General features: G+C 48.5%; 3 protein-coding genes across 11 annotated transcripts; 1 reads left to right on the top strand and 2 right to left on the bottom strand.

The window, feature by feature from the left end:
- Positions 1–547: 547 nt before the first annotated feature.
- On the bottom strand, positions 548–13,687 carry BORCS8 (BLOC-1 related complex subunit 8). 4 transcript variants are annotated; one of them, XM_036747845.1, is made up of 6 exons: positions 13,290–13,687; positions 11,362–11,474; positions 3,501–3,565; positions 2,657–2,764; positions 1,472–1,541; positions 548–752 (listed from the first exon to the last, which is right to left on the bottom strand). In XM_036747845.1, exons 1-5 carry the CDS (start codon positions 13,324–13,326, stop codon positions 1,508–1,510), a joined length of 357 nt encoding a protein of 118 aa, XP_036603740.1. In that variant the 5' UTR covers positions 13,327–13,687; the 3' UTR covers positions 548–752; positions 1,472–1,507. The 4 variants fall into 4 exon arrangements, 3 of the variants coding, with proteins under 3 accessions (XP_036603740.1, XP_036603678.1, XP_036603808.1); XM_036747783.1 differs by having other exon boundaries at positions 548–734; positions 13,290–13,686; XM_036747913.1 differs by lacking the exon at positions 13,290–13,687 and adding an exon at positions 11,753–13,017 and having other exon boundaries at positions 548–734.
- Positions 13,688–13,899: 212 nt separating this feature from the next.
- RFXANK (regulatory factor X associated ankyrin containing protein) lies at positions 13,900–22,988 on the top strand. Of its 4 annotated transcripts, none has more exons than XM_036738513.1 (9): positions 13,900–14,041; positions 14,662–14,877; positions 15,490–15,573; positions 15,982–16,047; positions 17,061–17,161; positions 18,770–18,895; positions 20,143–20,209; positions 20,971–21,051; positions 22,458–22,988. In XM_036738513.1, the coding sequence occupies exons 2-9, from the start codon at positions 14,673–14,675 to the stop codon at positions 22,523–22,525; spliced, it is 798 nt and encodes a 265-aa protein (XP_036594408.1). In that variant the 5' UTR covers positions 13,900–14,041; positions 14,662–14,672; the 3' UTR covers positions 22,526–22,988. The 4 variants fall into 4 exon arrangements, with proteins under 4 accessions (XP_036594408.1, XP_036594417.1, XP_036594399.1 ...); XM_036738522.1 differs by lacking the exon at positions 13,900–14,041 and adding an exon at positions 14,045–14,107; XM_036738504.1 differs by lacking the exon at positions 13,900–14,041 and adding an exon at positions 14,071–14,334.
- A 477-nt stretch (positions 22,989–23,465) lies between these two features.
- On the bottom strand, positions 23,466–26,225 carry LOC118831281 (nuclear receptor 2C2 associated protein). 3 transcript variants are annotated; one of them, XM_036738551.1, is made up of 6 exons: positions 26,179–26,225; positions 25,158–25,242; positions 24,980–25,070; positions 24,375–24,480; positions 24,173–24,240; positions 23,466–23,874 (listed from the first exon to the last, which is right to left on the bottom strand). In XM_036738551.1, the coding sequence occupies exons 2-6, from the start codon at positions 25,199–25,201 to the stop codon at positions 23,758–23,760; spliced, it is 426 nt and encodes a 141-aa protein (XP_036594446.1). In that variant the 5' UTR covers positions 25,202–25,242; positions 26,179–26,225; the 3' UTR covers positions 23,466–23,757. The 3 variants fall into 3 exon arrangements, with proteins under 3 accessions (XP_036594446.1, XP_036594438.1, XP_036594457.1); XM_036738543.1 differs by lacking the exon at positions 26,179–26,225 and adding an exon at positions 25,340–25,684; XM_036738562.1 differs by lacking the exon at positions 26,179–26,225 and adding an exon at positions 25,340–25,684 and having other exon boundaries at positions 25,158–25,232.
- Between the last annotated feature and the right edge of the window lie 856 nt (positions 26,226–27,081).

Genomic DNA, 27,081 nt, shown 5'->3' with positions numbered 1-27,081 from the left:
GGGTCCTTTCTCGTCCCCAAGTCCCAGGTTGACCAGCAGCATTCTCTGGCAGCCTGTCTCAGGCTTCTTTTGCTCTAGGGTCCTCATCCACTTAGCAAGGACAGCAAAGGTCACATGCTGTCCACTTAGCCTGGTACTCAGTGCCCTTCAACCAGTCCCTTCACAAGCCAATTAACCTTCGCACTGTGTTATGAAGTGAAAAGAACACTATATAAGAGGGTCAGGAGACTGAGGTTCTAGGCCCAACTCAGCCACTGACTCACGGTGTGACTAACTTTGGGCAAGTTAAATCACTTCCTTTGTCTTGACCTGTTTTCTTACATGACCTTTAAGGTCCCTTCTCTTGATACTGTACAAAAAAGAAATCAGCATTTCCTAGAAAAGCCTTTGGGACCAGGAAGCCATATGCACTGGCTCCCCCAACAGAGAGATGACCCTTGGTGGTCCTGGGGATGGGAAAGCTGTCCCTAAGAAGAAAGACAGTCTTCTCATTTAGTGGTGAGAATCAGGAGATATGCTCCTAAGACAAAGAGCCAGAGTCATAGGGTTTTCAGAAATGTCTTCTGCTCATATTTTTTAGGGACCAATCTGACACACACCCATTGAGGTCACAGGAACCTCTGAGTCAAGGGGGGTTGAGACAAGTGCTGGCAAGACAAGGGACCTTTTCTCTTCCTTGGCGCTTCTGGCTTCTGACTTCTGAGCCTGACTGGTCTTCTGGGGGCCTTTGCTGCCTGGAACACACGGATTACCTGGTGAGATGGGGCAAAGTAATGACAGACTAATAGAACAGCTGGAGAGCTAGCAGCAGTAGCAGCTGTGGTGATGATAGCAGGGATAGCAGCAGTAGCAGGCTGAGGCAGAAAGAGCAAAGGATTTGAAAACCAAGTACTGTTACTTAAAGCCTGGATAGCTAAGGGAGAGTTATTTTGCTTCTTGGACTAAATTCCCTCATCTGTAAAACAAGGATAATTCTGACAGTGTTGGTATGAGGAAAGTGCCAAAGAATGTGGAGATCATCAAGACTCATCTCTAGTCTTCCCCAGCTCTAAATCCCATGATCCTAAGTCATGGCACAGCAGGAGTCCATATTTGGAGCATCAGGGGACAGACTCTGGACCCAATCCTGGCTCTGCCTCTTTCTGTGTGGCCTGGGAAAGTCTCCTCTTCCTCAAGGACCTCACCTATAAAGTGACAGGGCTGGATGACATGATCTTGGAGGTCTCTTCTAGCTGTCCCAGTCCATGGCCTAAGATCCCAGGTCTGACAAACCACGTTCTATGTGCCTGGCTACATTCTGCAGGCCCTCCCAACCTGACACTTTATATTCCAAGAGCCCTATGACTAGATTTGATGTCCTTGTGGGGAGCTTTGTGGATAGATTAGAAAAGTGAGGTTTCCATCCGGAAACTGAAGGCAGCAAGATTAGCCCCAGAGCAGCAGGATGCACCATCCCCCTCTCTACACTGACCTGGGAAGGTGGAGAAAGATTTGCCTCATCCAAAAATCAGGCCAAGGAAGGAGGCTTCGTGTCAGCAGGGCTGTAACAAAACATGACCATCACACAGGCCAAAAAAACCAAACCAACCCAACAAAGCTCAATCTCTTCCCCTCCCCTCTCAGGAAGGAATCAAATCCAAATTCAAAGCTGCTATAAGAGCCCTGCATGCCAAGACTTTTAGGAGGTTACATAAATATGTGTACACATTGACCCATCTGTGACTTCAGCAGAAACACAGATATATGCTGGCCAACTCTGGGTCAAGCCCTTGTCTTAAGCCTCAGTTTCTCCATTTGTAAAATGAAGGGGTTCAACAGGATCATGTATAATGTTCTCTCCCCACTGACATTCTGTGATTCTGTGATAATCACCATCTCTCTGCAGGAACCAACTTGGGAAGTTGTGGCCCAGAGGCTGGGCCTTAACTAAGTCAGGTTAGAGTGGTGCTAGAACTAGAACCTAGGTCTTCCTGACTCCCAATGTTCTTTCCGATACAGTGAACTTAAAGAGTCAGGAATCTTAGTTGGAAAAGTAGGTCTAAATCCTATAAAAATCAACAAACTGGAGCAACCTAGGCAAGACAAAGTTAAGCTCTGAATAAAAACCAGGCTTGTAATTTTGCCAGCAGATAGTTTTTATTTGATCCCTTCAAACTGGCCTTCCCAGAAGGAACAGGAAGGAACCAATAGCAGCCTTAGTCCTTTAGCAACCTGTGTCAAGAGGCAGCATATAGGGGACTCTGCACTTGGGGTGGGAGGGAAGTGGGGAGTATTTCACAATGCCTCCTAGAACCACCAATCCAGGAAGAGCTCCCAGAAGCATCCAAAAAAGGAGGCTGTTGCAGGCTTAAAGCATAACTTATTCAAATTAGCTAGCAGGATGAAGAACAAAAAAAGGGGGCTATATATTAGCCAAAAATATTCTTCCAGACATATGTAAGTTGTTTTCATTTCAACATCTGAAAACTCTACCTGTAATCTTGCCCAACAAAAAACATGAAGACTAACACAAGCAATGGGAGGTCTTCTGCATTGCTCTGGGCAGGATTGTTCTTGATTCAACTAGCTTACGGGTTCATGCACTCTTGCCTAAGATGACCCTGGTAGGCAGTGGATCTTTAGATAATACAGCACGATGTCCGATCTCAGGAGCTACCTTCGACCCTGAGAAGAATTCAGCTGGTCCTTGATGCTGATGGCCTGTTTCAGCAAGCCCTCAATGCTTCGAAAATGAATGCTGCTATCCATCAAGTTCTTCACAGCACTGAAATACAGGGAGGGATGGAAAGGAGAACAAGAAAGGTAGTTGAGTCTGTCCCACAACCACCAATGCAATATGTGGGATGGGTATGTTAAGAAGCATGTCAGTGCCTGGCAAAGGGCTCTAAGGCTGCTCTCAGCTTAAGGGAGGAGCCATCCATGTGCCTGGAGGACAGAATCACTGGTGTGTTAGAGATGAGAGCAGGACTCAGGATTGTCTCTTCTGAGGTGCCTTCCCTGGTCCTCCCCTTCACCCCAAGCTGTGTCCCTCCCCCACTCCCTTTAAACTGTCCTCGAGCATTTCCTCTGGCTCTCTTTTGCCCCTGCTTTGTATCATACTTATCTGTAGAATATAAGCTCCTTGAGGGAAGAAACTGGGTTACTTTTTAAATCTTCGTAGTCCCAACACTTAGCACAGTGACTTACACATAAAAAGTATTTGAACTAAAGAAATGTGAGTTGCTAAAATTATGTTCAGCCCAGTTCTGAGGTAGGGACACAATAACTGCTTATTGACCTGAACTGAGAGCCAGACTTGATCTCCAATATCTGGAGCAGGATGTGGAGAAGAATGAGTCATCACATGGAACGTACACTGAAAGTAACTTGGGTGATGAGCTCCGGGGCCAGGCACAGAAAGTGTCCCTTCTAGGGGGAATAATTATCCTTTCCTCCTCAGTGCTGAGATCAAATTCTGTTTGCAAATGTAGAAAGAGTTAAAAGTAGGCTCCTCAGTTTACCTGCAAGCGTATTCCACTGTATAGATGGCTCCCTGGCTCTGTTCCTCCCAGGTCTGCATGTCAGACTGAAAAGAAATGCTGGAAATTATTCAATGAAAGCCTTTTCTTCTCGTTTTTTTTTCCCGGGGGAGCAGGGGGAGAGAAGGGGTTGATCAAAATTTAGATTTTGGATAGAATAATAGTGTGCTGTAATGGAAAGAGAACAGGCCTGAGAACCTGAAGACCAAGGATCCAGTCTCAGCTCTGCCACGCTTGCTGAACTACTAGACTACAATCCTTCAGTGTGACTAGACAGGTGATATCTACTCTGTGGCCCCTTCCAGCACCAACATTCTATAACTGGCTTATGATAAGGCATATAAAGTTTGCCTAGACCTGGATCTTCCCCTTTAAGAACAATGGGATGAAGACAGACTGAAGTGCTGAATTACTTTACTGTGGATGGCCTGATATTGGAGACAACTTGCTTTGACCTTGGTAAATTAGATTGTTATAACAATCCTGCCCCCCAGCCCACCCCCAACTTCCCTTAAATCAATTACAAACCTCAGGAGGTACAAATTTGCCACAAGAACATATATGATTTTTTAGGAGTCCATGTGACCTGAGAGGAGTTGGAAAGCTAAAGTTTACGACGGCAAGGGTCTTATTTTTGCCTAGTTAAAGCAAAGTTGTTTCCCAGGGATGACTTTAAATGTCATCTGTTTTGAAAATTTTTAAATCTATACCCCTGCTTTCTATCACCAACATCTTTTTCTATTCCTTGAAGCTTCCAGGTACATAATTAGAAAGGAGCAGGTTTACATGAAACATCTTTCAGAGCACCCATCGATTCCTCTGAAAGGTAATTATCTCCACTTAGGTCCTACTCTAATGACACTTAGAATCTGAAAAGATTTGGGTCCAAGTACTTCCTTTGACACGTACATACTATATGATTATGAGCAAATCACTTAGGATCTCTGAGCCTCAGCTTCCTCACTGAATAGCCTCAGAGCTAATGCTTCTTATGACACCCACCTCACAGGGGGGTTTGGAGAATGCAATCAGTACTTTTTAATCCTTAAACACCACCGAAATGTCTGTTATTGTTGTTATTCACTGCGACACAGGAATGCCCTGGTTTTGGGGTAAGCATAAATTCTGACAAGCCCTCCCAAGATGGAGCCATCTTACATCAGTTCAAAGAGGAGCTGCAATCCAATGCTGGTGGAGGGAAGCGCCACACGCATGAAATCCTTGAAGCAATAATTTACGTTACTATGGCATTTTAAAGTTTCCAAAGTGCTTGCTTGACAAGCACCCACGTGAAGGAAATGGGTACAGCTTATGCTCTAAAGCTAGCTAATGATTGACAGTTAGTACACGAACTATAAAATGAAAAGTCCTTGTTAATTTCCTAAGAACAACTCTAGCTACCAAGGGCAGCCAAGGGCAGCTGGGCTGCCAACATACTTGGAGAGCCCCACTATAAATCCTGGTCATAGCTTCTAAGTTAGAGATAGAAGCTTTGAAATATTCACTCTCAAATTAAAACCAGACTGATGAGAGCAGAGAGAGCTTTGACTTCTCTCTCCCATCATTCTTTGCTCACAAAGAACTAAGAAGTCACTTCCTTTCTCTGGGGCTATTTCCTCAACTATATTTTTAGAGAACGTTGAACTACATGACTTCCAGCAGGTCTGAAATCTTACCTATCTTCAAGACCCTTTTCGACCAGATCAAATATCGGCTCCTCCAGGGAGTTTTCTCAGACCTGCTCAGCTGGAAGTGAATTACCCCTCCTCCAAACTCCCAGAAATCCACACATCCCCTTAGGGCAGGACTTCTTAAACTTTTTCCACTCTTGACCCATATGGGGTTGAGACTCACAGTTTAAGAAGTGCTGTCTTAGAGGATTTAACCCATCCTACCTTATGTTATAGCATGCCTAGATTTCGGATTAATACCTATATTTACAGCGTCCCCTGACCCTACTAGTCTGATAAATCAACTTAAAAAGAAAACAAGGTTAATCTAGTACAGTGATTTATTCTGATATTTGAAATTCTCTAAAATCCCCTCTAGCTCTGAAGCATAATATAACAGAGCCAGGATTTGAACTCAGGTTTCTTCTGATCCCAATTTCCAGAAGGAATCTTTAAAAGCTGAATGCAACCCTTTTATTTTGATAGGTAAGAAAACCGAGGACCAGAAAGGTTAAATAACAGTGCCTCAGAGTAAAAAGGGAATACACTGACAAACTAACCCACATTCTCTCTCCCTCTTCCCCCCCCACCCAATTTTTTCTTTCTCTCTCCTTCTCTCCCTCCTTCCCTTCCCCCATGCTCTTTTTCTCATGTTCTTTCTCCCTGCCCCGTTTCCCTTCTTCCCCCTCTCCCTCTCTCTCTTCCTGCCCCTCCATCTATCTGTTCATCTGTCTGTGTTTCTCCCCACTTCCAGATTCTTTTAACAGCATAATTGGTCTCCTTGTCCAGGGGTCTGCAAACTACTGGGCCAAATTCAGCTGGATTCCTGTTTTTGTATGGCCAGTGAGCTAAGATCTCTACATTTTTAAGTAGTTAAAAAAAAATCAAAAGGAGGATACTTTGAAACAAGAAAATTATTTGAAATTCTAATTCCAGTGTCCATGAATACAATTTCCTTGGACACAGCCACACTTGTTAATTTGTGTATTATTGTCTGCATCGACTTTCATGTTAAAACAACAGAGCCCAGCATTTGGGACAGAGCCCACATGTGTCACAGTCACTGCCTTGCCCTACCACTTCATTATGCACTGTAGGAATACAGTTATATCTCAACAGGGTTTCAAATGCCCCATGTGTTGTTGAAATGGGACATTAAAAAAAATTACCAGTGCATTCCCATCACAGTGAAGCAAGAAGAGAAAAAAAAGGTCTTGTGATTTTTTTGAGCTCAGGGCCAAGATTGAAATTTTTTTTAATAAAAAGAACCTTCAACCACTATCACTGACCACTGAATGGCTTTGGAAATTAGCTTTTGCTGTGTTCAGTTGTTTTTCAACTGTATGTGACTCTTCTTAACCCCATTTGGGGTTTTCTTGGCAAAGACGCTAGAGTGGTTCACCATTTCCTTCTCCAGCTCATTTTACAAATGAGGAAACTGAAGCAAACAGGGTGAAGTGACTTGCCCAGGGTCACATAGTGAGTGACAGAGGCCAGAATGAACTCAGGCTTTATTATACCTCTTCTTGTTGTTGTTCAGTCACGTCTGACCCTTTTGAGTTGTGTTGGTTTGGGTTTTTTTTTTTTTTGCAAAGATACTGGAATGGTTGGCCATTTCCTTCTAAGACTCATTTTATAGATGAAGAAATGGAGGGACAGGGTTAAGTGACTTGTCCAGGGTCACACAGCTAGTAAGCATCTGAGGCCAGATTTGAACTCAGGAAGATTCCAGGCCTGATGCTCTATCCACTGTACTGTCTACCTGCCTCTGGCTTTTGCTACAGACTTGATAATATTTCTTAATGAATCCAACCTAAAATTACAAGGCAAAACAGTGCTTCTACGCAAAATTTAAACTGAAGTAAAGTCAATTCTATGACAACTAACACTGTTTGAACCACAAGTTATGTCAAGCTGCTTTATCCATTTCCTGGGCTGCCAATGTTTAAAACAAGAAGGGAAATCTCCATTCCCACGCAAATTGGCAGTGAATAGATTTTCTGAACTCAAGCAATGATTCCAGCAGCATTTTCAGACCTCAATGCAAATGCAAAAAGAATTTCCATATTTCAAAATCCATTTAACTGCAATCGAAGAGCCTCTACCTAACCTTCAATTGGTAGTGATTAATCTCCAATATAATGAGCTGCTAAAAGGCAAATATCAAGGATCTAACAGAATTCTAGAAATGCCTTCCAAGTGATGAATATGCGCAAGTAAAATCACCTGCTCGTGGACTGATGTCAGTACTGGCAGTAACTATCTGTACGAAAGGGCACTTTCAAAGATGAAACATGTAAAATCTCATCACAGACCAGCATTAGCAGATGCACATTTCTGATTTTGATGGTAGAGAACACTAACTTTGAACCCAAATGAATCAAAACGTTATTCCCTACTCCCATGCCCCTCTCCCCACAAAGCATTCCATTCTTTTCATGAGTAGACCTGAACTATAAAAAACTGTACTCTCGTTATATTTCACCACTTAAAAATCTGTTTTATCTTATTATTACCTATATAATATTCTTGATTTTGCCTCTTGGCCCAAAAAGCCTAAAATACTGACTATCTGGCCCTTTACAGAAAAGGTTTGCTGATCCTGGTCCTGGCCTCAAACTCCTCCCACCCTTGTCCATCCTACAGGATACTGCCAAAGCCATGAAAAAGCTTGACCATGTGTCTCTCCTACCCATCCTCAGCTGTTTCAACAGATCCTCATCTGAGATAATGTCACATGTTGGTCCCCCTCCACCAGACTTCCTATCCTCTAGCTATGCTCTGCCCAAGATAGGGCATAGTATGCCATTAATAGCCTCTTCTTTCTGAACACTTGAAGGGTAGCCTGATAGTATGTAAGGTTTTTAGGATTACTACTTACTACTACTGAAGATTATAGTTTACATTCACTGTTTACCCCCCTCTCTTCCATTCCCATCCTTTACTTAGAGGATCAGGGAGCCCATTTCAGAGAGAAGGAAACTGTATAATGAGCCAGAATCAGAATATGCCCAAATCCTCTTACTGCAAATACTATCTTGTATCCCCTATAGCACGCTGCCTCTTTTATATAGGAAATAATCAGTGGAAGGCTCAAAAATCCTCTCCAAACATCTTGCATTTTCTCTTCTATCAGACAGGGTGAAACTTTCTATTTATCACATCAACCTAAGAAGGGGCCTTCTGAGGTTGTACTTAGTGACCGAAGATTGGCTGGCCCTTCCCTTCCTACCACATTAAGCTTCTGCACAGTTTTCTTCTAATTTTAATCACTAAGGACATTAGTATTTACAAAGTTGCCAAAGTTACCAAGATTCGTGTTGTTGGTGCTTTTCTTGCCTGTTTCCAATCATGCAGAGGATTCTCTTCAACCACCCTAAAGCTCTTGGTACCTTGACAGAACCATTGATCATAAACCAGGGATGCTGGGCTGAGAGGAGGAATAGGGAGTTGGTGTTTCAAGACCTCTCATTAAGGTATTCTGCTGAGCAGGGACTTTGGCTATTTAAAATGCCAGTTCAATTATGCAGAGGCTACTTTTTTTCATGCAAGCAAATCACTTGAACACCTGAAATAGTTATCTTGGGATTTAGAAATACTTATATAGACATTTTACAGAGGACTTTGCCAGTTACAAAATTTGTCAAATAAAGAAGATAAACAAGATTATTTCTAGTGCACCTTTTCCACTATCATGTGCCCTTTGGTAGTCTGGTAAAGCTGAAAGATTTCTCAGATTAATGTTCTTGAATGCATAAAATAAAATATATGTGGCTACAGGTGAAACCATGTTTCAGAAAAACCTGGGAAGATTTAGACGAGCTGATGCAAAGTAAGTTGAGCAGAACCAGGAGAACATTGTTCACAGTAACAGCAGTGTTGTAATGATGATCAACTGGGGAAGACTTAGCTACTCTGATCAATACAATGATCTAAGATAATTCCAAAGGATTCATGATGAAAAATGCTATCCTCCTCTAGAAAGAGAATTGATGGAGTCTGAATGCAAATTGAAGCATATTTTTTTTTAACTTTCTTACAGACTGAAGTGAATTTTTTTTTCATTTCATTTTTCTTGGTTCCCCTACCCCCTCTACACAATATGGCTAACGTGGAAATATATTTTGCATGATTTCATATGCATAATAGGAATTGTATTTCTTGTCTTCTCATTGGGTGGGGGAGGGGAGAGAGAATTCGGAATGGAAAATTTTAAAAATTCATCAGGAATGAAACCAATCATACTGAAATACAGTTATCAAAATCTGGGGAGGAAAAGTTCATGAACCTGAGGAGAACTCCTGCTCTAGAGGGAAGTAAGCAGAGAAAAGAACACTGGACCTAGCTTCAGCACAGAATGGAGTTTAAATCCCAACTCAGACACAGGCTGTGTGACCTTAGGTAAATAATTCTCTATGCCTCAGTTTCCTCATCTATAAAATAGTGACAACACCTATGGTATCTCCTTCACAGAATATCATGACGATCTGGTGAGAATGCACACAAAGCACTTTGTAAACTTGAAAGTGCCACATCAGTATCAGCTCTCGCTACTCAGCGTTCTGTACTCTAGATCTTAAGAGCCCTTCAAGCGCCAACATTCTTTGATTCTGTAAGATTAGCATGTGTTTATACTAATGGAACCCCTGTGAGAGGATTAAAAACAACAACAAAGAGACTCCAAGATTTGGGGGCGATGAGGAAAAAAAGCATGTTTGAAAGTGGAATATTGTTCATGTTTATATAGAGAAATAAAATCTCAAGCAGACGAGAAAGGAACAAGGTGAAATCTTCTCTAAATTTGTATCTAGGTAAAACCCCATGAGCCCAATCCTGCTCATCAACTTTAAAAACATTTACGCTTTCCAAGATTTACGTTTTATGTAGATGTCAGATATCTCAGCAGCTGTAGCCCTGGCCCATGGGACAGAAATGCATAAGCATTTAATCACACCAGTCTTATGGGTTTACTGTTAAAATCTGATTTGTGAGGACAGCCAGATGTTCACATCTGAAGAAGGTAGATTTATTTTATGTTAATTGTAACTTGGAACTCTCTTACTTATTATCACTAAAGCTGTTGCCAGGCAATATAATATGTATTAAGTGGTGTGCCAAGATCTGAGCTAAGCGCACAAAGAAAGCTAGGCCCTGCTTCTCAAGGAGCTTGTAGTCTAGGGGTGGGGGAACCTGTGGCCTTGAGGCCACATGTGGCCCTCTATATCCCCAAGTGCAGTTCTTTGACTCAATCCAAACTTCACTGAACAAATCCCCTTAATAAAAGGATTTGTTCTGTAAAACTTGGACTCAGTCAAAAGGCTGCATCCAAGGACCTAGAAGGCCACATGTAGCCTCCAGGCCACAGGTTCCCCACCCATGTAGTCTAATGGGGGAGACAACATGCAGGTGACTATGTCCAAATAGCAGGTAGCTATTTCTTTCCAAGGCTGTTCAAAATCACCTGGACCTCCCTGACCCCAGGTTCCTATGCTGACCAATATGACTGACAAGGCTCTTAGCCAATCTCCCTTCTTTGAGTCCATCCTTCACTTCATTGAAATCATCTTCAGAGATGGGAGTGATGAGTATGAAGACTGTATATAGTGGCAGACTCAACTAAGGTGTTTAGTTTGGCTAAAATGCCTCCTCTACTCCTCCTTTTTTATTATTTTAAGTACTGGTTCTTTGAGGAAGGGAAAAGGGAGACAGATTTTGGGAAGCCATGATAATGTAAACAGAAAATGTCAATTTTTAAAATTTAAATCAAGTACTCCAAACCCTACTTGAAATAGGAACCCTTCTACAACCCCCCGCCCTTTCTGTTTAACAATTCCAGTGACAGAATGCTCACTATTTCAAAATACACATAAAACTGGGGGTCACCTTTGATCACTAAGTTGTTCCTGAAACTGAAATCTGCCTCCCTGTACCCTCTACTCAGTGGTCCTAGTTACATCCTCTGAAGCCACATAGAATAAGTATCTCTTCCTATGGCAACCCTTTCAATACTTTGATGACCATGATTTATGTACCCCCCCCAAAAATCTCTCTGAAGGTAAAATGTCTCTAGTTCCTTCCATTGATCCCAAGCTGACAAAGATAACTGACTCTCAAGTTTAAGAGAAATTGTTCCTTTAGACTAGGATCGTGCCAATCATTGGCTCTAAGCTCACCTTATGTTGGGCTAACTCCGGCAGGGAGCGCCTCACGTGTTCCTGTAGGCGATACAGTGCCACAGATGGCTCGTTGGCCAGGACGTAAACACTCTCTGTGAATTTGTCTGTAACTGAACCCAAGACCAGTGACCATGGTTAAGATGCAGTCCATATGGAGAAAGATTCCAAAATAATGAAAATTACCTCCCCCCAATCCTTATACTTCCCCAAACAGATCAACCATCCATCCAAGACCACCTCTAGAACAGGTGAGTTACTAGAATTCTATAAGTTAAGGGCTACAGCAGCAACTTATGCAACTGGAAAATATCTGAACCTTTCCCTCAACAATACAGACTAAAAACAACTGATGCCTAAAGTATATATATAAAAAATTCAAATTGATTACTTGGCATATACAGATCTGGCCTTGTTCACTCCGGTGTTGCATTACAATTGGCCAGAACAGCTCAACCCAATCCTGAGCATAGACACTCGAGCCATATTATATTCCAGAAGCCTAAAAAACCAAAACGAACAAACAAAAAACCCAGGCTCTAAGGAGGCCGGGAGAGAGCTACTGAGAAAACACACCCATTTGGTGAGCTGACAACCTAGGCACTTGCTCATTCCCATCAAGCCCTACCAACCCAGTCTTTCTAAATAAGACTCTGAATCCATTTGGGTTTTGATGGAAAAAGGAGAAAGGGGAAGGGAAATGTCTGTGGAGAGACCTAGTTCATGTGAGTATGTTAAGTAGTGGGGATTGATATCAAAAGAGAAAGACCTTGGGGGAAAATTGGGAAGAAGTGAAATAGATGTCTCAGAGGAGAGAGAGGAGGTGAATAGCGGGCTTGGCTTGGAGTTATTAGACCCTAGTTGAAATTCAGACACTTCCTAGCTGTGTAAGTGTAGTCACTTAACCTCTGTCCGCCTCAGTTATCTTAACCGTAAAATGGGAATCATAATTACATCTTCTTCTAAGAGTTGTTCTGAAAATCAAGGCAGATATTTTTAATGCCTGGGATACAGTAAAGCTTAATAAATGTTTATCCCATTCCTATTGCAAATATGCCCACCCCTCCCCTTTTTTTTTTTGGTTAGAGGGACTATCTTGAAAGCAAAATCTGGCTTGGGACAACTGGGGTTGGAAGTATCTAGCTGTCATAAAATCATAGATTTTGTGCCGAAAAGGACCTTAAACACCTATTGGACTAGATAGGTGTTGGATAGGACTAGACAGACTTCTCATTTTTACATATGAGGGCAGGTCTAATTTGGGAAGGGGTTTGTTAGAGGAGTAAAAATAACAAGTCCCTGGAGGTGTGTAGAGAGGAGCAACTGGTTTAGAAGGCAATTCCACCACTGCTCTGACACAACTTGGATCAGTCAATCCCCTCCCTCTCTCCGGATCTCAGTTTCTCTATCTGTAAAATGAGTGCACTGGGCCAGGCAGGTCCCTTCCAGCACTGACGAAGACAAAAGGAAAATGGGGCAATGAACTGGGAGACGATCGGACAAGAGATGAAAGGCTCTCTTTGGCCAGGATCCTGCAGGAACTGGAGGAATCTCGGAGGCCTCCAGGATGTGGCATCACAAGGGCCCTCAGAACCCCAGGGTGCTGAGGCTCGCCACCTTGCCGGTGTCTGGACCCCTTTGGCTGCCGGCCTGAGGAGGCCTTATGGACTCCTCGGAGAGACGTTTCTAAACGCATAACATAAAATGCATAAGGAAACCAAAGGTTGGCCGTATTTTGTCCCCATCCAAGTTCACGGATTCCCCGAAGTCTATGGCCTGCGGGTGAGGACCCCGGGTCCTCCAGGAAAGCACCCTCGGGCCCAGAGAGGGGGAGACACTTGCCCAGGGTCACACAGCGTTGTCTCCACCTGCTCCGGTTTTTCACCTCCTCCTCCCTCCCCGGCCCCCAGTCCCCGCCCCGCCGCCACCTTTCTTCCCCTTGAGCTGCATCTCCGCCTCCTCCATGGCGCCTCCGCGGGGCCGGCGGTTTGTGGCAGTTAGTGGCGGTTGGTGGCGACGGGAAGTCTCGGGGGGCCGGGGATAGGTGCAGCTCCTCGACCGTCCCGGCAGAAACTCATAGCCGCGCCGCTCCAGTTCCGCTTCCGGTCTGGCTCCCTTCCCCACCCCCTAGCCCCAACCCTGAGCTGCGGGACCAGTCCCGGGGTACGACTTCGACCCGGGAATAAGCGAGGGACTCCCTTCCTGGCCTTAGGTGGAACGGATACTCCCCGAGGGGCTCAACTGGGACGCCTGGGCTGGGGGAAAGAGAGAGAGGCACTAGAGGTCCACGGATCTCATGGACCGTCTCCCAGTTCCCCTCCTCTTCCACGCCCACGGGCCTCCCTTAGATCCCCACACGAGCCTAAAGCACAACAAACTTGCCCCGCGGGAGGGTGACATGAAAATGGGCTGCACCGTCCCTTTAAATCCCGCAGCCGAGGAGGTCCCGCCCAGCCCCTAGTCGATTGGTCCCGGCTGGAGGGAATCAGATGGTGCGCAGGCGCACTGGAAGTCCTCCGACCTAGCCTCCTTGCGTCGGGGCTCCGCCCGGCCTCCTCTGCTGGTCCCCTGGGAGCCGAAGCTGAGTTCTTAAAGGGCCAGCGCGCCTCTCCCCTTCCCTGCGCTCTGCGCAGCTGCTCCCCGGCGGGGGAGGGGCGCCCCCCGCCCCCGCCGCTCTCAGGTGCATTGTGGGAGGCCCCCCACCGGGTTAGGGGAAGGGGGCGAGGGGGCGGAGCGCTGCACTTTGGTAAAGTTAACTTTCGGTTCGGGCTTTGGAAGTCCAGGGCTGGGGGTCCGGAGGAGGAGGTTCCCGGCTCCCCAGCAGGGGACGCGGCGGGGAAGCTGGTCAGCCCCTGGCCGCCTCGTGGGCAAAGCCTCGCGTACTTAGCCCCCGGGCGCGGCGCTCCCCGACGTGGCCGGGGCCCGGGTGCGAGGAGCGGCCAACGCGGAGGGGAAAGGCTGGGGTCCGAGGAGGTGGGCTCTTCCCCCGGGGACCCAGAGGAAAATGCGGGCCCGTGTCATTGCATCCATCGGGGCTCGAAGGGTTTGTTTGACCCTGTATTTCTCATGCGTTGGGCGACATTTGGCAGATAAGGGAAACTGAGGGCCAGAGAGGGGAAAAGACTTGGTCAAGGTCACTCAGCGAGCCAGGACTAGAAAGGACTAAAATTTCTTAAAGGAACAGGCCCTAGGAATTGGGAGCATCCCCTCTGGTATGAGGAGGCAGTGGTAAGGAGGGGGAGGCAGGGAGCAGGAGGGGAGGGGGCGCCATAATGTCTTGATTTTATCCGGACTCCCCAGAAGTGCCCTCCATGGAGCCAGAGGGGGGGGCCGTGGCCCACGTAGGCACCGAGGGCCAAGTCCAGGAGCCCCACCCCCTCCCAGCCTTGGGCTCGCATCCTGAAGACCCAGCCCAGGACAGCTCCGACGGTTCGGACACGGTGTTGTTGCGCCTGTATCCCTGTACTCCAGACTCGGGGAGTCCGGACCTGGATGGGGGCCTCGCCGCACCTCACAGTAAGTGCTCCGGTGGGGAGAGCTCAGGTCTGGGGGAGGAGCCTCAGTTTACAATCTGGCTCCTGTCATAAACACCCCAGGAGGTAGATAGGTGGTGCGACCGCTACTGGTCCACATTTTACAGATGAGGAAACTGAGGTTCAGAGGAGTTCCCTTGACTTGCCCAAAGTCACAGAGCTCAGTCCCATCATCGAATGCCTTCCGCTTTCAGATTGTCTTCATCCACTCTATATACCTCCAATGTATTCTGTCAAAGGAGATTATATTTGTAAAGTACCCAGCACAGTGCCTGGCAGGAAGGAGGCATAGGCACTTAGTAATCGTTCCCTTCTCTTTCCCCCTTATGTTTACCCAGCCTTTACATGCTGTGCCCTCCATTAGAACGGACACTCCTTGAGAGCAGGGAATATTTCTCCCTTTCTTTGTATAAATGTGTGTTGAGTGACTGACAGAGGAAGCTAGCAAAAAGCAGAGCTGAAACCCAAACCCAGTCCTTCTGACTGCCAGTCCGGTGTTCTTTTCCTCAGACTTCAGAAGTCCAAATTATCTTTTCTTCTCCCATGGTGGAGAAAGTGAACAGTACCCTCCTGACTTCTTCTTTTTCTCTCCCAGCAGGCAGCTCCTTGAAGCACTCCACCACCCTGACCAACCGGCAGAGGGGAAATGAGATTTCAGCTCTGCCTGCCACCCTGGACTGTGAGTAGATCTCCTGGGGACCAAAGGTGGATGAAGGGAGCCCTTCTGGAGGGAGTCAGACTCACTCCTAGAATTTTCAGCCAGCTGGATCCTTAGAATGTAGAATATAGAGTATCTAAACTGGGGGGACCTTGGAGACCATCTTTTCCAACCTCTGAAATGTGAAGATGAGGAAACTGAGCCCCAGACAGGGGAGGGGATGTGTTTAGGGTCACAGAGCAAATCAATGGTAAATCAGAAACCTGATTTCTTGACTCCCAGCCCCAGAGATTTTCTCCTAGCTTTATCTTTGAATTTTCAGAAGTTGCCCCTTCCCCCCACCATGATATAGACACTCCTCTCTCATTGCAGTGCCTGGAATCCCCCTATAATCTGTGCCTCTTTCCCTCTCTCCTTTGTAAACAACAGCTCTGTCCATCCACCAGCTTGCCGCTCAGGGAGAACTGACCCAGCTGAAAGAATACCTTCTTAAAGGTATGTGGCTCTTGTCTCCCTCCTGACCCTTGCAGTCCTCTCCCCAAGCAAGGCCCCCCAGCCCTGCTCCATCAAGCTTGATACATGAGACCCCTAAGACCAGAACCTGAAGGACCTGTGCTCCAAAGAGTCGCTCCACTTGGTTAGCCAACCCCAGTCAACTTTATCAGAGACCTGAACACAGATGGTAATGGATGGAGTGGAAACAAGGCAGAAGAGGGAGGGAAGGGGCCAGGTCCAGCCCAGCTAGGCTTGCTGCAGCTCAAGTAGCTTTGCTTTGTTTTGAGGCCAGGGGCCACCACCTCCTCTGCCCCAACCTAGAGAACCTGGAATGCCAGAGCTAGACCCAGAGGATCTGAAAGGCCGGAGCTAGACCCAAAGGACCTGGAATGCCAGAGCTAGACCCAGAGAATCTGGAATGCCAGAGCTAGACCCAGAGGATCTGAAATGCCAGAGCTAGACCCAAAGGACCTGGAATGCCAGAGCTAGACCCAGAGAATTTGGAATGCCAGAGTTAGAAGGCCCCTTAGAACACAAACATTTCCCAGGGAGTCACCTATTCTGCCCTCTTCGTTTTCCAGATGCAGAAACAGAAGGCTCAGAGAGGCCCCATAGTGAGTTAGTGGGAGGGCCAGGACTAGAATCTAGGTCTTCCAGTTTCCAGCCACTTGTTCTTTGCACCTCACCCTGGCCCCCAGGTGACCTCCTCATTCCATCTGTTCCTTTGATCATGTAGGGAAGTGTGTCAGTGCAGCCCATCCTCACTGTTGAGGCCAAAGCTCAGAGGCTATTCAGTCACCCCTAGCTGGGGGTGGGGGGGCCCTGGAGTACCTTTGTCACCTTTGTTATGATGATCCCCCTTCAGAGCAGGATTTAGACACCCCCTCCCCATGCCTCCCTGAACTGTTGGTGCCATACCCACTTGCGCCCAGGAGAGCTGGGGGAGGCCTGGCCCCTCCTAGCCTAAGGGCTGGCTTGGCTGCAGGCATAACCAGCTCTCCCCATCCTACCAGGTGACAACTTGGTGAACAAGCCCGATGAGCGTGGCTTCACCCCCCTGATCTGGGCATCTGCTTTTGGAGAGATCGAGACTGTGCGCTTCCTGCTGGAGTGGGTAAGAGGGTGGGGGAGGCTGCTGGGTGCCATCATCTTGAGGATTGTTCAAGCATAGGATGGAAAAGGTGTAGTTGGGAAACAACTCCTTTAATAATAGCTACCTTTTATGCAGTGCTTAAAGATCTGCAGAAGCCTTTGTGTGTGCTAGCTCATTGAATTCTTACAACAAACCTATGAGGCAGTTGCTATTATTATCCCCACTTTATAGATGAGGAAACTGAGGCTGAGAATTATCTGTCTTGCCCAGGGTCACACAGCTAGTATGTATCTGAGGCAGGATTTGAACTCGGGTCTTCTCAACCCTCAAGTTCTATCTACTTTGACACCTAACTGTGGAGACGATCTTACGTGTTGACAAGCTTGATATAAATCAAATGTGTGACTTGGCCACTAGAAAGCTAACGTAATCTTAGGCCATACACATAAATGGAATGGATGTCTCATGTCCAGAGGGAGAGAGGCATTGTGTTCAGTTTATCAGATCATTTGGAGTCACCCAAACCCCAATCCAAGGCTTTTTGAAAAATTACATCATGTGGAAATTGGAGTATTTCCAGAGGAAAACACAGAACTTGGGACCATGTGGAGAATAGTAATCCTCTAGAAAAGACTTCTTAGAAGGGACGTAACTGCTGTCTCTAAATGTCAGAAGGGATGTCGTGGAGAAGGCTGCACCAGGCCAGAGCTGAGAGCAGTAGATAGAAGTGATGGGGAGGCAGGTGGGGAAACCTCCACAATGCTAGAACGTCTCAACATTTGGAGCCAGCCCACGATTCAATGAGCCATCTTGGTGAGTGTGCAGGTTCCCTTCTTTGGAGAGTGCAGAAGGATGGGCTGTTCATCAGTCAGGTGGGCTGCAGAGGAAGATTTCTTCCTTCGGGGTGAATTGCTAGATCCAGTGACCTTGGAGGTCCCTTTTCAGCTCTAAATCCTGTGATCTGAATATGGCCTTCCAGATGGGCTCCGGCCAGCACAGAGGACAGTGGGTGATTGTCCCCCTTGCTCTGGACACTAGACATTTCTTCATATGGCTGAGGGTTCAGTGATACTATGAAGAGCTGTCTGGTAGCTAGGGAAGTCTGGGCCAGGATTGCCAAGCAAGATTCTCTCTCTCTCTCTCTCTCTCTCTCTCTCTCTCTCTCTCTCTCTCTCTGTGCTCCCATGGGGGCCATGCTATAGCCATGCCCTTCCCTATTCCCAGTCCCCAAGGGTTAGGTGGGAGTAAAGGGCAGAAGCTCAGAACTCAATGGTATTTTCTGCTAAGCCACTGTCCTGTGGGCCATCATTTAAAGGTAAATGGAGGCCAAAGTGGGAAGGGCCTTGGACACCATATTGAGAAGTCTGAACTTTCTCTTAGAGAACAGTGTTGCAGCCTGTCCTAGACAGGGAAACAGGCCCAGCAATAGCCAGTGCCTTACCTCACCTTCAGAGGCAGAATAGAATGACACAATGTCTTTACCAAAGTGGTTCTGACAAAATGGACTCAGTCCAGCCTGAGGCAGTTACCAGGGTTCTTCATCCCAGTCTCTGTGACTCCCCTGGCCCCCAGCCTCCACCTTGCTCCCCCACCCCCACCCCGGGGCTCACTCACCTTCTTGCCCCGCAGGGTGCTGATCCTCACATCCTGGCCAAGGAACGAGAGAGCGCCCTCTCCCTGGCCAGCACTGGCGGCTACACAGATATCGTGGTCATGCTTCTAGAGCGGGATGTGGACATCAACAGCTATGACTGGGTAAGGCCCCTCTGCAGTTCCCCCCACACTCACTTGTAGCTGCTGTAGTCATCAGAGGAGCTCCTCTCCTCAGCAGGGGAGGAGTGGGGTGTCTCCCTCACCTGGAATGGACTGAACCAGAGGAGGTTGGGCTGCTGTCCAAAGGTGCCCCGAGAGTCCAGCGAAGGCAAGGCAGTATAGGAGTGGTTCTGGAGCAGAGGGGGCCAAGTTCAAATCCTGACTGCTGTTTACCACCTAGGTTACCTTGGGCCCTTTCCTTAACCCCATTCTGACCTTCTCGTTTTATAGATAGTCTCACCAATCCCTTCTGCTTCACAATCCCAGGATGCTCAGGAGTCAGGCAGAGAGACCCAGGAGGTTGGGGAGGCCTAGGAGGCTGATCTTCAGTAATAGTTGATGTGTCCTTGGTACTTTGTAGACTCTTTGAGCCTCACTACAACCCTTCAAATTGGTTACTCTGGGAATTGTTATTCTCTTAGTACCGATGATGAGCTTGGGCCTCAGAACCCGGGCCTCATCCAGAGCCCCACAGCTAATGTGTCAGGCAGGACTTTCCTGACCCTTCCCACTGCCCCACATTGCCTTTCCCCATGGAGCTGGAACAGAGACACAAACCCAATTGGCTTGTGTGGGGGGATCGTGAGGCTCCTCTGGCTAAAGGCCAGACTCCATGTGGTATTACAGAAAAGCCACTAGGTTGGGAGGGGAGAAGACCTGGGTTCTAATCCTAGCTCTGCAACTAATTTGGGGGGATCTTGGGTAAATCGCTGCCCTTCTTGAAACCTTACTTTCTCCATCTGTAAAGTGAGGAGTCAGATTAAATCAGCTTCTTAACCGGGGGTTTGTGAGCTTTTAAAAAATGTATCTTGAAAACTGTATTTCAATAGAATGTTTCCTTTGTAATCCCATGTATTTTATTTTCATGCATCTAAAAACATTATTCTGAGAAGGGTTCATAAGGCCTCACCAAGCTGCCAATGGGGTCCAGAAAAGGTTAAGAGCCCCAAGCCTTAGTGATCTGTTACAGCGCTGACATTCTAGGGTTTTATTTCCCCACCCCGCCGGGAAGCTGAGGGGCTCTGGGAGGGCACTGTACTCACTGTGATAACTGTCTCCAGGCCCCTAGTGCCTGCCTGGCCTTGAGGATATTCAAAGACAGCATCCCTGCCCTAGTGGGACATACTGCCAGTAAGGGAGACCCTTGCCCAGAGATGAGCCATGTTCACTCTTGCCCCTTCCTCCTCCAGAACGGTGGGACTCCGCTGCTCTATGCTGTGAGAGGGAACCATGTGAAGTGTGTGGAAGCTCTGCTGGGTAGGTGTGGGCCGCTTTACCCCCAGGTCAGGGAGCAGGATTCCTGGCACAGGTGTTGGATGCAGGGGGAGGGATGACTATTAGTCCACACTTGAACTTTCACCCCCTTTTGTCCTTACTGGATTAGACTTCTGTCAATTCTCCATTATCTACTGGCATCCTTCATAGGCAGTGACTTTGCTAGGCTGACAACAGATGTCAGACATGCTGCCCACAACACTCCCAAGTGAGGCCCAAACCAGATTACAGTGTAATTGGGAAATACTTAACAAAATAAATAAAAATACAATAAAACATAGGTATTACATTTTAAATCTAAGTCAATAGGTGCCCTGCGGGGATCATTACGTACAGAATAGTGGCCCTTGTTTTTTTTTTTAATTTGACTGGCCAGCAATAACTTCCTGCTTTTTTGGCACTTAAATAACTCCACTCTTTTGGGGGTGGCTTCTCTGTGTCTGTGACAAGCCTATCCCTGTGTTAGAGTCAAGGGCATACCAACGGGGGCTTTGTGGAAGATTTCAGGATCCCAGGCAGGCCCAGATGGATCCAAAAAAGCATTTATCAAGGGCTTAGAATGTGCCACACACCAAGCTTGCAGTGAGGGTAGAGAGATGTGTGATGATCCCTGCCTTCAAGGAGCTTATGTCCTAATGAGCCAGGGAAGCCACATTGGGAGGAGGATATGACTGCCCCACCCCCCCAAAAAAGGTGCTGAGCCTTTCCTCCAGCAGCTCCCCCTTTTCTGCTTTGGTTTTCAGCCAGAGGGGCCGATCTGACAACAGAGGCGGATTCAGGCTACACCCCAATGGACCTGGCTGTGGCCTTGGGACACAAGAAGGGTATGTACATTTCAGGGGAAGGGACACGTTCACTGTGTAAGAGGGAGGCTGTTCTCCTTGGCCACCATCAGAAGCATCCCTCGATCAGAAGGCCGTCGGCGATACCTGGAATCCACCCTACCCCTTAACAGAGTCATTTCAATTCAGCAAGCATTTCTTTATTCAGCACCTATTATGTGCCAACCCTTGAGATGTGTGCTGGGGATGGAGACCTAAAAGTCCCTACCCTCAAGGAGCTCACATTCTACTGGGTGGAAATACACACAAATAAGTAAAAACAAACTATATACAGAAATCTGTATGTTAGAGGGAATACCCCCTCTGGGTCTGCCCCCCTACACGGCCCGCAGTGGTGGGGATAATAACTCCAGTCCTCTTAAGTTTCGTAGAGCACATTTCCTCACAACCCAGCCTTCAAGGCAGGTACTGCTGATATTATTCCTATTTCACAGATGGGGAAAATGAGGCTCACAGAAACTTACAAGATCTGCCCCCAATCACAGAGCTAGTAAGAGGCAGTGTATAGTATAGTGCAGGGGTGGGGGACCCAAGGCCTTGAGATCCATTCAAAGGACCTAGAGGACTACATGTGGCCTTGAGGCCAAAGGTTCCTCACTCCTGGTGGGGTGACTAGAGGCAAGATGACCTGGGTTTGAATCCTGTCTCCAACATGGAACTCACTGTGTGACCCTGGACAAGTGCCTGAACTTCTCTGGGTTTTTGTTGGCTTATTTTTAATACCAAGGTCTAGCTCTGCCAGACCCTGCCCCCAAGTAGCCCATGGATGATACTCTATAGGGGAGGGTTCCAGTCCCACACTTACTGGCTCTGGGGCCCATCAAGAGCCTTCCCTCGATTCTGAATCGACCCCTAATTCCAAGCCTCATCTTTTTCCACACGTGTAAAATGGGGATCCTGTTACCTAAACTAACCCAACCCCACAGGGTTGCCATGAAGAGAGCACTTTCCAAGCCCTAAAATCCTCAAGAAATTAAAGTTCTTCTTATCAGGGTCCCCATAAGCACCCCAGGAGTTCTAACCAACACCAAGGCTCCATCTAGTCCCAGCCATGCCCTACTGTGCAGCTGGTGGGGTGGGGCAGGGAACTGACTTCTTCTCCCCATCTGCATCAACTCCCCCAGAAAGATGTTTCAGAGAAACCTGGGGGCTTTGTGCCTGTCTTCTTGGTCAGCACCAAACACTTTCCTCACCACCATACACTTTATCATCCCCTGGTCCTCAGAGTGGTGATGCCCTGCTGGCTTGTGTCAGAGCCAGGTGTGCCAGTCCCAGGCCCCTGGCTCTTGGTATTCCCCAGTATCGCCCCCTCATCTTGGCAGGGCTGGCTGAGGGGGCCATAGGTCCTGAGTTTTCTTGTCTCTCACTCCCTTCTTTCTGGGCTTCAGTCCAACAGGTGATGGAGAACCATATCCTTAAGCTTTTTCAGAACAAGCTGCTTCCAGAGACAGAGTGAAGGGGGCCTACGACACTGGGCTTTGGTCCTCTGCCTTCCACCTTGGTGCTCAGGAAGGCCAGCTTACTAAGAAGGCAGTTCTTCAGTCCCTATGGCCAGGGAGAACAGGTCCAAGAGGAGGTCTCCCTCTTCCTATGGCTGAAAGCTGTATATCTTTCCCTAGCCACCTACAGAGCTTTGGGGGGCCACCTAAGAACTCAGTGCCCACCAATCATGTCTACTGTGACACAACGGGCAAACCCCAGACAGAAACAAGGCAGCTCCTCTCCCTCCCAGGACCATGGGAGGGACTGTGCTACTGGCTAATGACTTGCCCTGGCTGGAAACGTAGCTCCCCACTCCACCCAGCGGTGCTGGCTCTTCTGCTGCCCCCACATCAGCCATCCTTGTAGTCCCTCTCTGCCTCCCCCAGCCCATGAAATGGGAACAAATAACCAATAAAAACCAGCTGCTACCCAAACAACCAGGGTGAGCATAGGCTCTTCCTGCCCATCTCTTACAGCAACCACAGGGGTGAGAAAATTCAAAACCACGTCCTAGGGAAGACTGGCTCTAAAGAAATAGGGCAATTTTTGCCTGGAAAAGAGGAGAAACCTCTACTCCACTCAATCTAAGAGGCCATCCTGGGAATGACTTGGGCTTATTTTTGTTCTGGGAGATGGAATTAGGGGTGGCAGTTACAAGGGAGGTGGGTTTCCACTAAATGTGGAAGAATCTTCTAAGAGTCAGGGCTATTTAAATAGGCCAAGTGATTGTGAATTAGGAATTTTTTTTCCTTTTTAAATTAACAAGCACTTATTTTTTCCCAAACCCCTTGGGGGAGGTGGGGGGAATGCTTGTAACAAATGTCCAGTCAGGCAAAACTAATTCCCAGTGTCTAGGCCAAAAAAAACCTTTTGCATCCTGAATCTCTCACCTCTCCATCAGGAGGAGGCATACTCTACCATAAGAATTCTTAAGTCTTTCAAAGTTGTCTTGACAATGTTGTTTTCTAATCAAGACTGGCTTCCTGTAAGGTTTTAAACCAAACCTCTGAGGCTCTTTCCTTCTGAGATTCTATTCCCAGGTCCAGAAGATGGGCTGGGACCAGGCTGGTTCACCCAAACCAGAACTTTCTACTTCCTGGCCACCTGGCCCAGAGCCAGGTGCAGCTTCTGCTGTCCTTCCAGCAGCCTCTCCTAGGGCCTCCTGCCTGGTCTAGGAAGCAGGCAGGGTCCACGAACTGAAGCTGCTTACAGCTTCTCCCCAAGAATCCGCAGGTGGTAGATGACGATCCGGCCAAAAAAGTCAGTGCTGTTTTCAAAAGTTACTTTGAGCTTGTCCAGTGTGACATCTGCTACAGGGAAGCTGTAATTGAGGAGCTGTCAAGGTTAATAGGACAGACCTGGGTAGCCCCACCCACACCCTGTGTCCCACTGGACCAGCTTCAAAGTGCTCACCATCCGTGGCAGGGAGAGGAAAATCCCTAGGCATGGAGGATGAGGCCACTGCCAGGAGGCTTCCTCAATTCACATATTGATGAACATGTCTTTTCCCTCTTCTTCCCAACTCCCAGTGAGACTTCTCATGGCATCTCCATGTCCCTGAGTCTGCGTAACCTAGCCTCAAGCTTGTGAGCCCCACCCTTGCCACAGAGCAGGAGGATATCTGGAGGGAGTTGTTGTCTTGGGGGTAGAAATCCCCAATCTTCTCCAGGGACTCGCTCTTCCTACCACCTGTTATGGAGAAGGGGGAAAAAGAAAGGGCTCAGTCCCACAGATCCAGCTCTAGGGCCCTGGCCATGAAGGCAGAGCCACATCACCTTCCTTTCCCTCCCTGCCCCCAACCCCGTTCCTTGATCCCTTGTCACCTTCCAAGCGGCCCTGGCGGCTTGCAAACCCCCCCTGGAACTGGATCTGCACCTGAGACACTCGGACAGGTTGTGGGAATTCCAGCATCACCCACTGGGAGGAGCCCTGAGGTCAGACAGCCAAAGAGAATCAGGTTAGACCCAAATAAATAAGGTGTGGTGGGCCTGGGAGGGCCCAGGAACCAGTCGGCAGCAGAGAGACACAAACCTACACAAGGTTTCTGAGCTGACCCATTCTTTGGAGCGTGGGGTGTCGGGACATCCCGACAGAAGAACCCTGCATGGGCTTTAGTTTACCAGTAAAATGGAAGTCACAATGCTGGGTGTAAAGGGAGAAAACTCACCCTAGTGTTAAAAGGGTAAGAGGGTGGGAGCTGGAAGAGGCCTTGAAGGTCGTCCACTCCAATCCCCACATTTCATAGGTGAGGAAATGGAAGGCCAGAGACTGGTCTCAAGCCAGTGAGTGGCAGAACTGGGATTTGATCCCAGGTCCTCTGACTTGAAATCCAGCACTAAAAACAGCTGGTGGTCTAAGGATTCTTCTACAGATGTCCCATTTCTGGGGACCCTGTGAGTGATCTCTGACTCCACCCACCCCATGTCACCTGGTCAGAATTCCAACAGGTCTCGTCCTGCTCGTCAAATAGATTCTTCTTTCCGAACTGCTTCACATCCCGGTTGAGTACAGAGCTCACCCTGTGGAGACACCGAGAGGGGTGGGAGGTAGGTGATTGGTGGGGTGGGCTCATCCTTCAGCTCCAGCCCCAGGGCCCCTGCTCTCACCTGCTCACAGTCTGGCTGCAGACCAAAGGCACTGGGGCGGCCATGGCGGGAAGCCCTGTGCTCACCTCTTCTGTGCTGGAAGAGACTGGAACAGAATCATCCACTGAGCCTCCCTGCTGTCCCCGGTACTAAGGGGCTGCCTCAGTCTCCTCAAACTGTAACATGGGAATAATAGCACCTACCTCCCAGGTTGTTAGGATCAGGTGAGATGTTTGCAAAGCGCTTAGCACGGCGCCTGACACGTAGTAGGTGCTCAGTAAATGGTCCCTTCCCACCCACGCTCTTCAGAGGGGCCCTGGGAGCCAGACCCCGGAGGACACCCTCACAGAAGCCAGCGTCTGAGCAAACAGCCCCAATCCCAGGTCCCTTGGAGGGACGGGGAAACGGAGGCCAGAGAAGGGGAATGACTTGCCCCCAGGGCCGGGCCTCCTCCCTGCTGTGGCTCTGTGCGCCTCCCGCTGCTCCCCCGCTCCCGGGGGCTTCCCGCTTCCACTCTCCCAGCCCCGGGCAGCGGCGGCCGCAGCCGAGGTAAGGGCGGAGCTTAAGTTTGAAAAGGACTAGGAGGCAGGAGCGCCCGCGCTCGGTCACGTGGGGAAGCCCTGCGCCCCCCCCCCCCCCCCCCCCTCCGTCCCCACCGCAGCCCGTCCGGAGATCCAGCACGTGGAGAGCCGCGCCAGGCCAGCTCGGAGGCCAGGGCGCTCAGGGCGCAGGCGCGAGCAGGCGGGGCAGGAGCCGGAGGGCTGCAAGAGGCCGCGAGGGGCGAGGCGGGAAATGCTTCCTGGTGCAGCCAGGAGACTGGGCGGAGAAGAGCGGGTCTCGCCCCTCCCCAGACCTTAAAGGGCCCTGGCCTCGGGAGCGGTCCGGTCCTTTCCAGCTCTCCTCCACCCTCTCCAGCTGCAGCTGTGAGCAGCCCGGTCCGTGACCCTAGAGGGTCCTTCCCTAAGGCCTCTGGGGGCCACGACTTGGAATGCCAGGAATCACTCTCCTCTCCCCTCCCCCCACTCCAGTAGCTCCCCGTTACCTCTAGGGAGGAGTCAAATGCATCGTCGTGCCTTGGGCTTCTAAAGCTCCTCACCAGCCCGCCCCTTCCTACTCTCTCTTTCCTATCGTGTGCGCCCTCGCCTGTCCGGTGACGTCCTTCTCCGGGCTGCTCCTTGCGCACAACCCTCCATCTACAGACCTCGCCAGACCCCTCCAGACTTTCTAACCTCGAGCCTGCACTCCCCTCCTCCTCATTCCCACCTGCATTCCTTCCGGTCTCAGCGCATCTTCTACCAAAATAATAATGTCTTCCACAGTCTTCCTTAATCTTTGTGCCTTCCCTCTGAGATGATCCCCAGTTTATCTCATCTCTAGCTTGTTTGTGCGTGGTAGTTTGCTTGTTTACCCCGGGAGAATGGAGCTCCTCGAGAGCGGGGACTGTCTTTTGCCTTTCTCTGTATCCCCAGCGCTTAGCGCAGTGCCTGGCACTGCTTAATAAATGCTAGCTGACTGACGCATTCCTGCTGTGCTCTATAGTGGCCCCCACCCACCCAAAAGAACCGTTTATGAAAGTTTCGTGTATAAGATTTACAAGCAGCCCCCACGTGGAGGGCTTCAGAGGAAGCTAGATACAGTATGGAAGGGTTAGGGGAGATGGCTCCCACGCCCTTATACTCTGAGAGCCTGACCCAGACTGCCTTCTGCAGTGCCCTGATGCGGACTTGTCCTGCCCCAATTGAAAATCCTCAGCGGTGGGGAGCTCAATGCTTACTGAGCTGGCCCCTTCCACTTTGGGACTCGTTGGAAAGTTTTTCTTTACATGGAACCCAAAATTGGCTGGGCAAATTCCCACCCATTTGCTCTTAGCTCTGCCTCTAAAGCCAAACAGCCAAGTCTAATTCCTCTTCCAATTGAGTCTTTGATGGCTCTCATGGACCTCTCA

The sequence above is a fragment of the Trichosurus vulpecula genome, chromosome 1, assembly GCF_011100635.1.
Source record: "Trichosurus vulpecula isolate mTriVul1 chromosome 1, mTriVul1.pri, whole genome shotgun sequence".
NCBI lineage: Eukaryota > Metazoa > Chordata > Mammalia > Diprotodontia > Phalangeridae > Trichosurus > Trichosurus vulpecula.
The sequence above is the reverse complement of the archived record's forward strand: the minus strand, read 5'-3'. Positions and strand labels throughout refer to the sequence as shown.

Coding starts and splice junctions, on each gene's coding strand:
- BORCS8 (XM_036747845.1), bottom strand. CDS start 13,326: ATGGAGGAGGCGGAGATGCAGCTCAAGGGGAAGAAAG. Junction 11,475..13,289: donor GCAGCTCAAGGGGAAGAAAG/GTGGCGGCGGGG, acceptor TCTTGGGTTCAG/TTACAGACAAATTCACAGAG. Junction 1,542..2,656: donor AATTCTTCTCAGGGTCGAAG/GTAGCTCCTGAG, acceptor GTTTTGTTACAG/CCCTGCTGACACGAAGCCTC.
- RFXANK (XM_036738513.1), top strand. CDS start 14,673: ATGGAGCCAGAGGGGGGGGCCGTGGCCCACGTAGGCACCGAGGGCCAA. Junction 15,574..15,981: donor TCTGCCTGCCACCCTGGACT/GTGAGTAGATCT, acceptor TGTAAACAACAG/CTCTGTCCATCCACCAGCTT. Junction 17,162..18,769: donor TGCGCTTCCTGCTGGAGTGG/GTAAGAGGGTGG, acceptor CTTGCCCCGCAG/GGTGCTGATCCTCACATCCT.
- LOC118831281 (XM_036738551.1), bottom strand. CDS start 25,201: ATGGCCGCCCCAGTGCCTTTGGTCTGCAGCCAGACTGTGAGCAG. Junction 25,071..25,157: donor TGCAGCCAGACTGTGAGCAG/GTGAGAGCAGGG, acceptor GTGTCTCCACAG/GGTGAGCTCTGTACTCAACC. Junction 24,481..24,979: donor CCTGTTGGAATTCTGACCAG/GTGACATGGGGT, acceptor GTCTGACCTCAG/GGCTCCTCCCAGTGGGTGAT.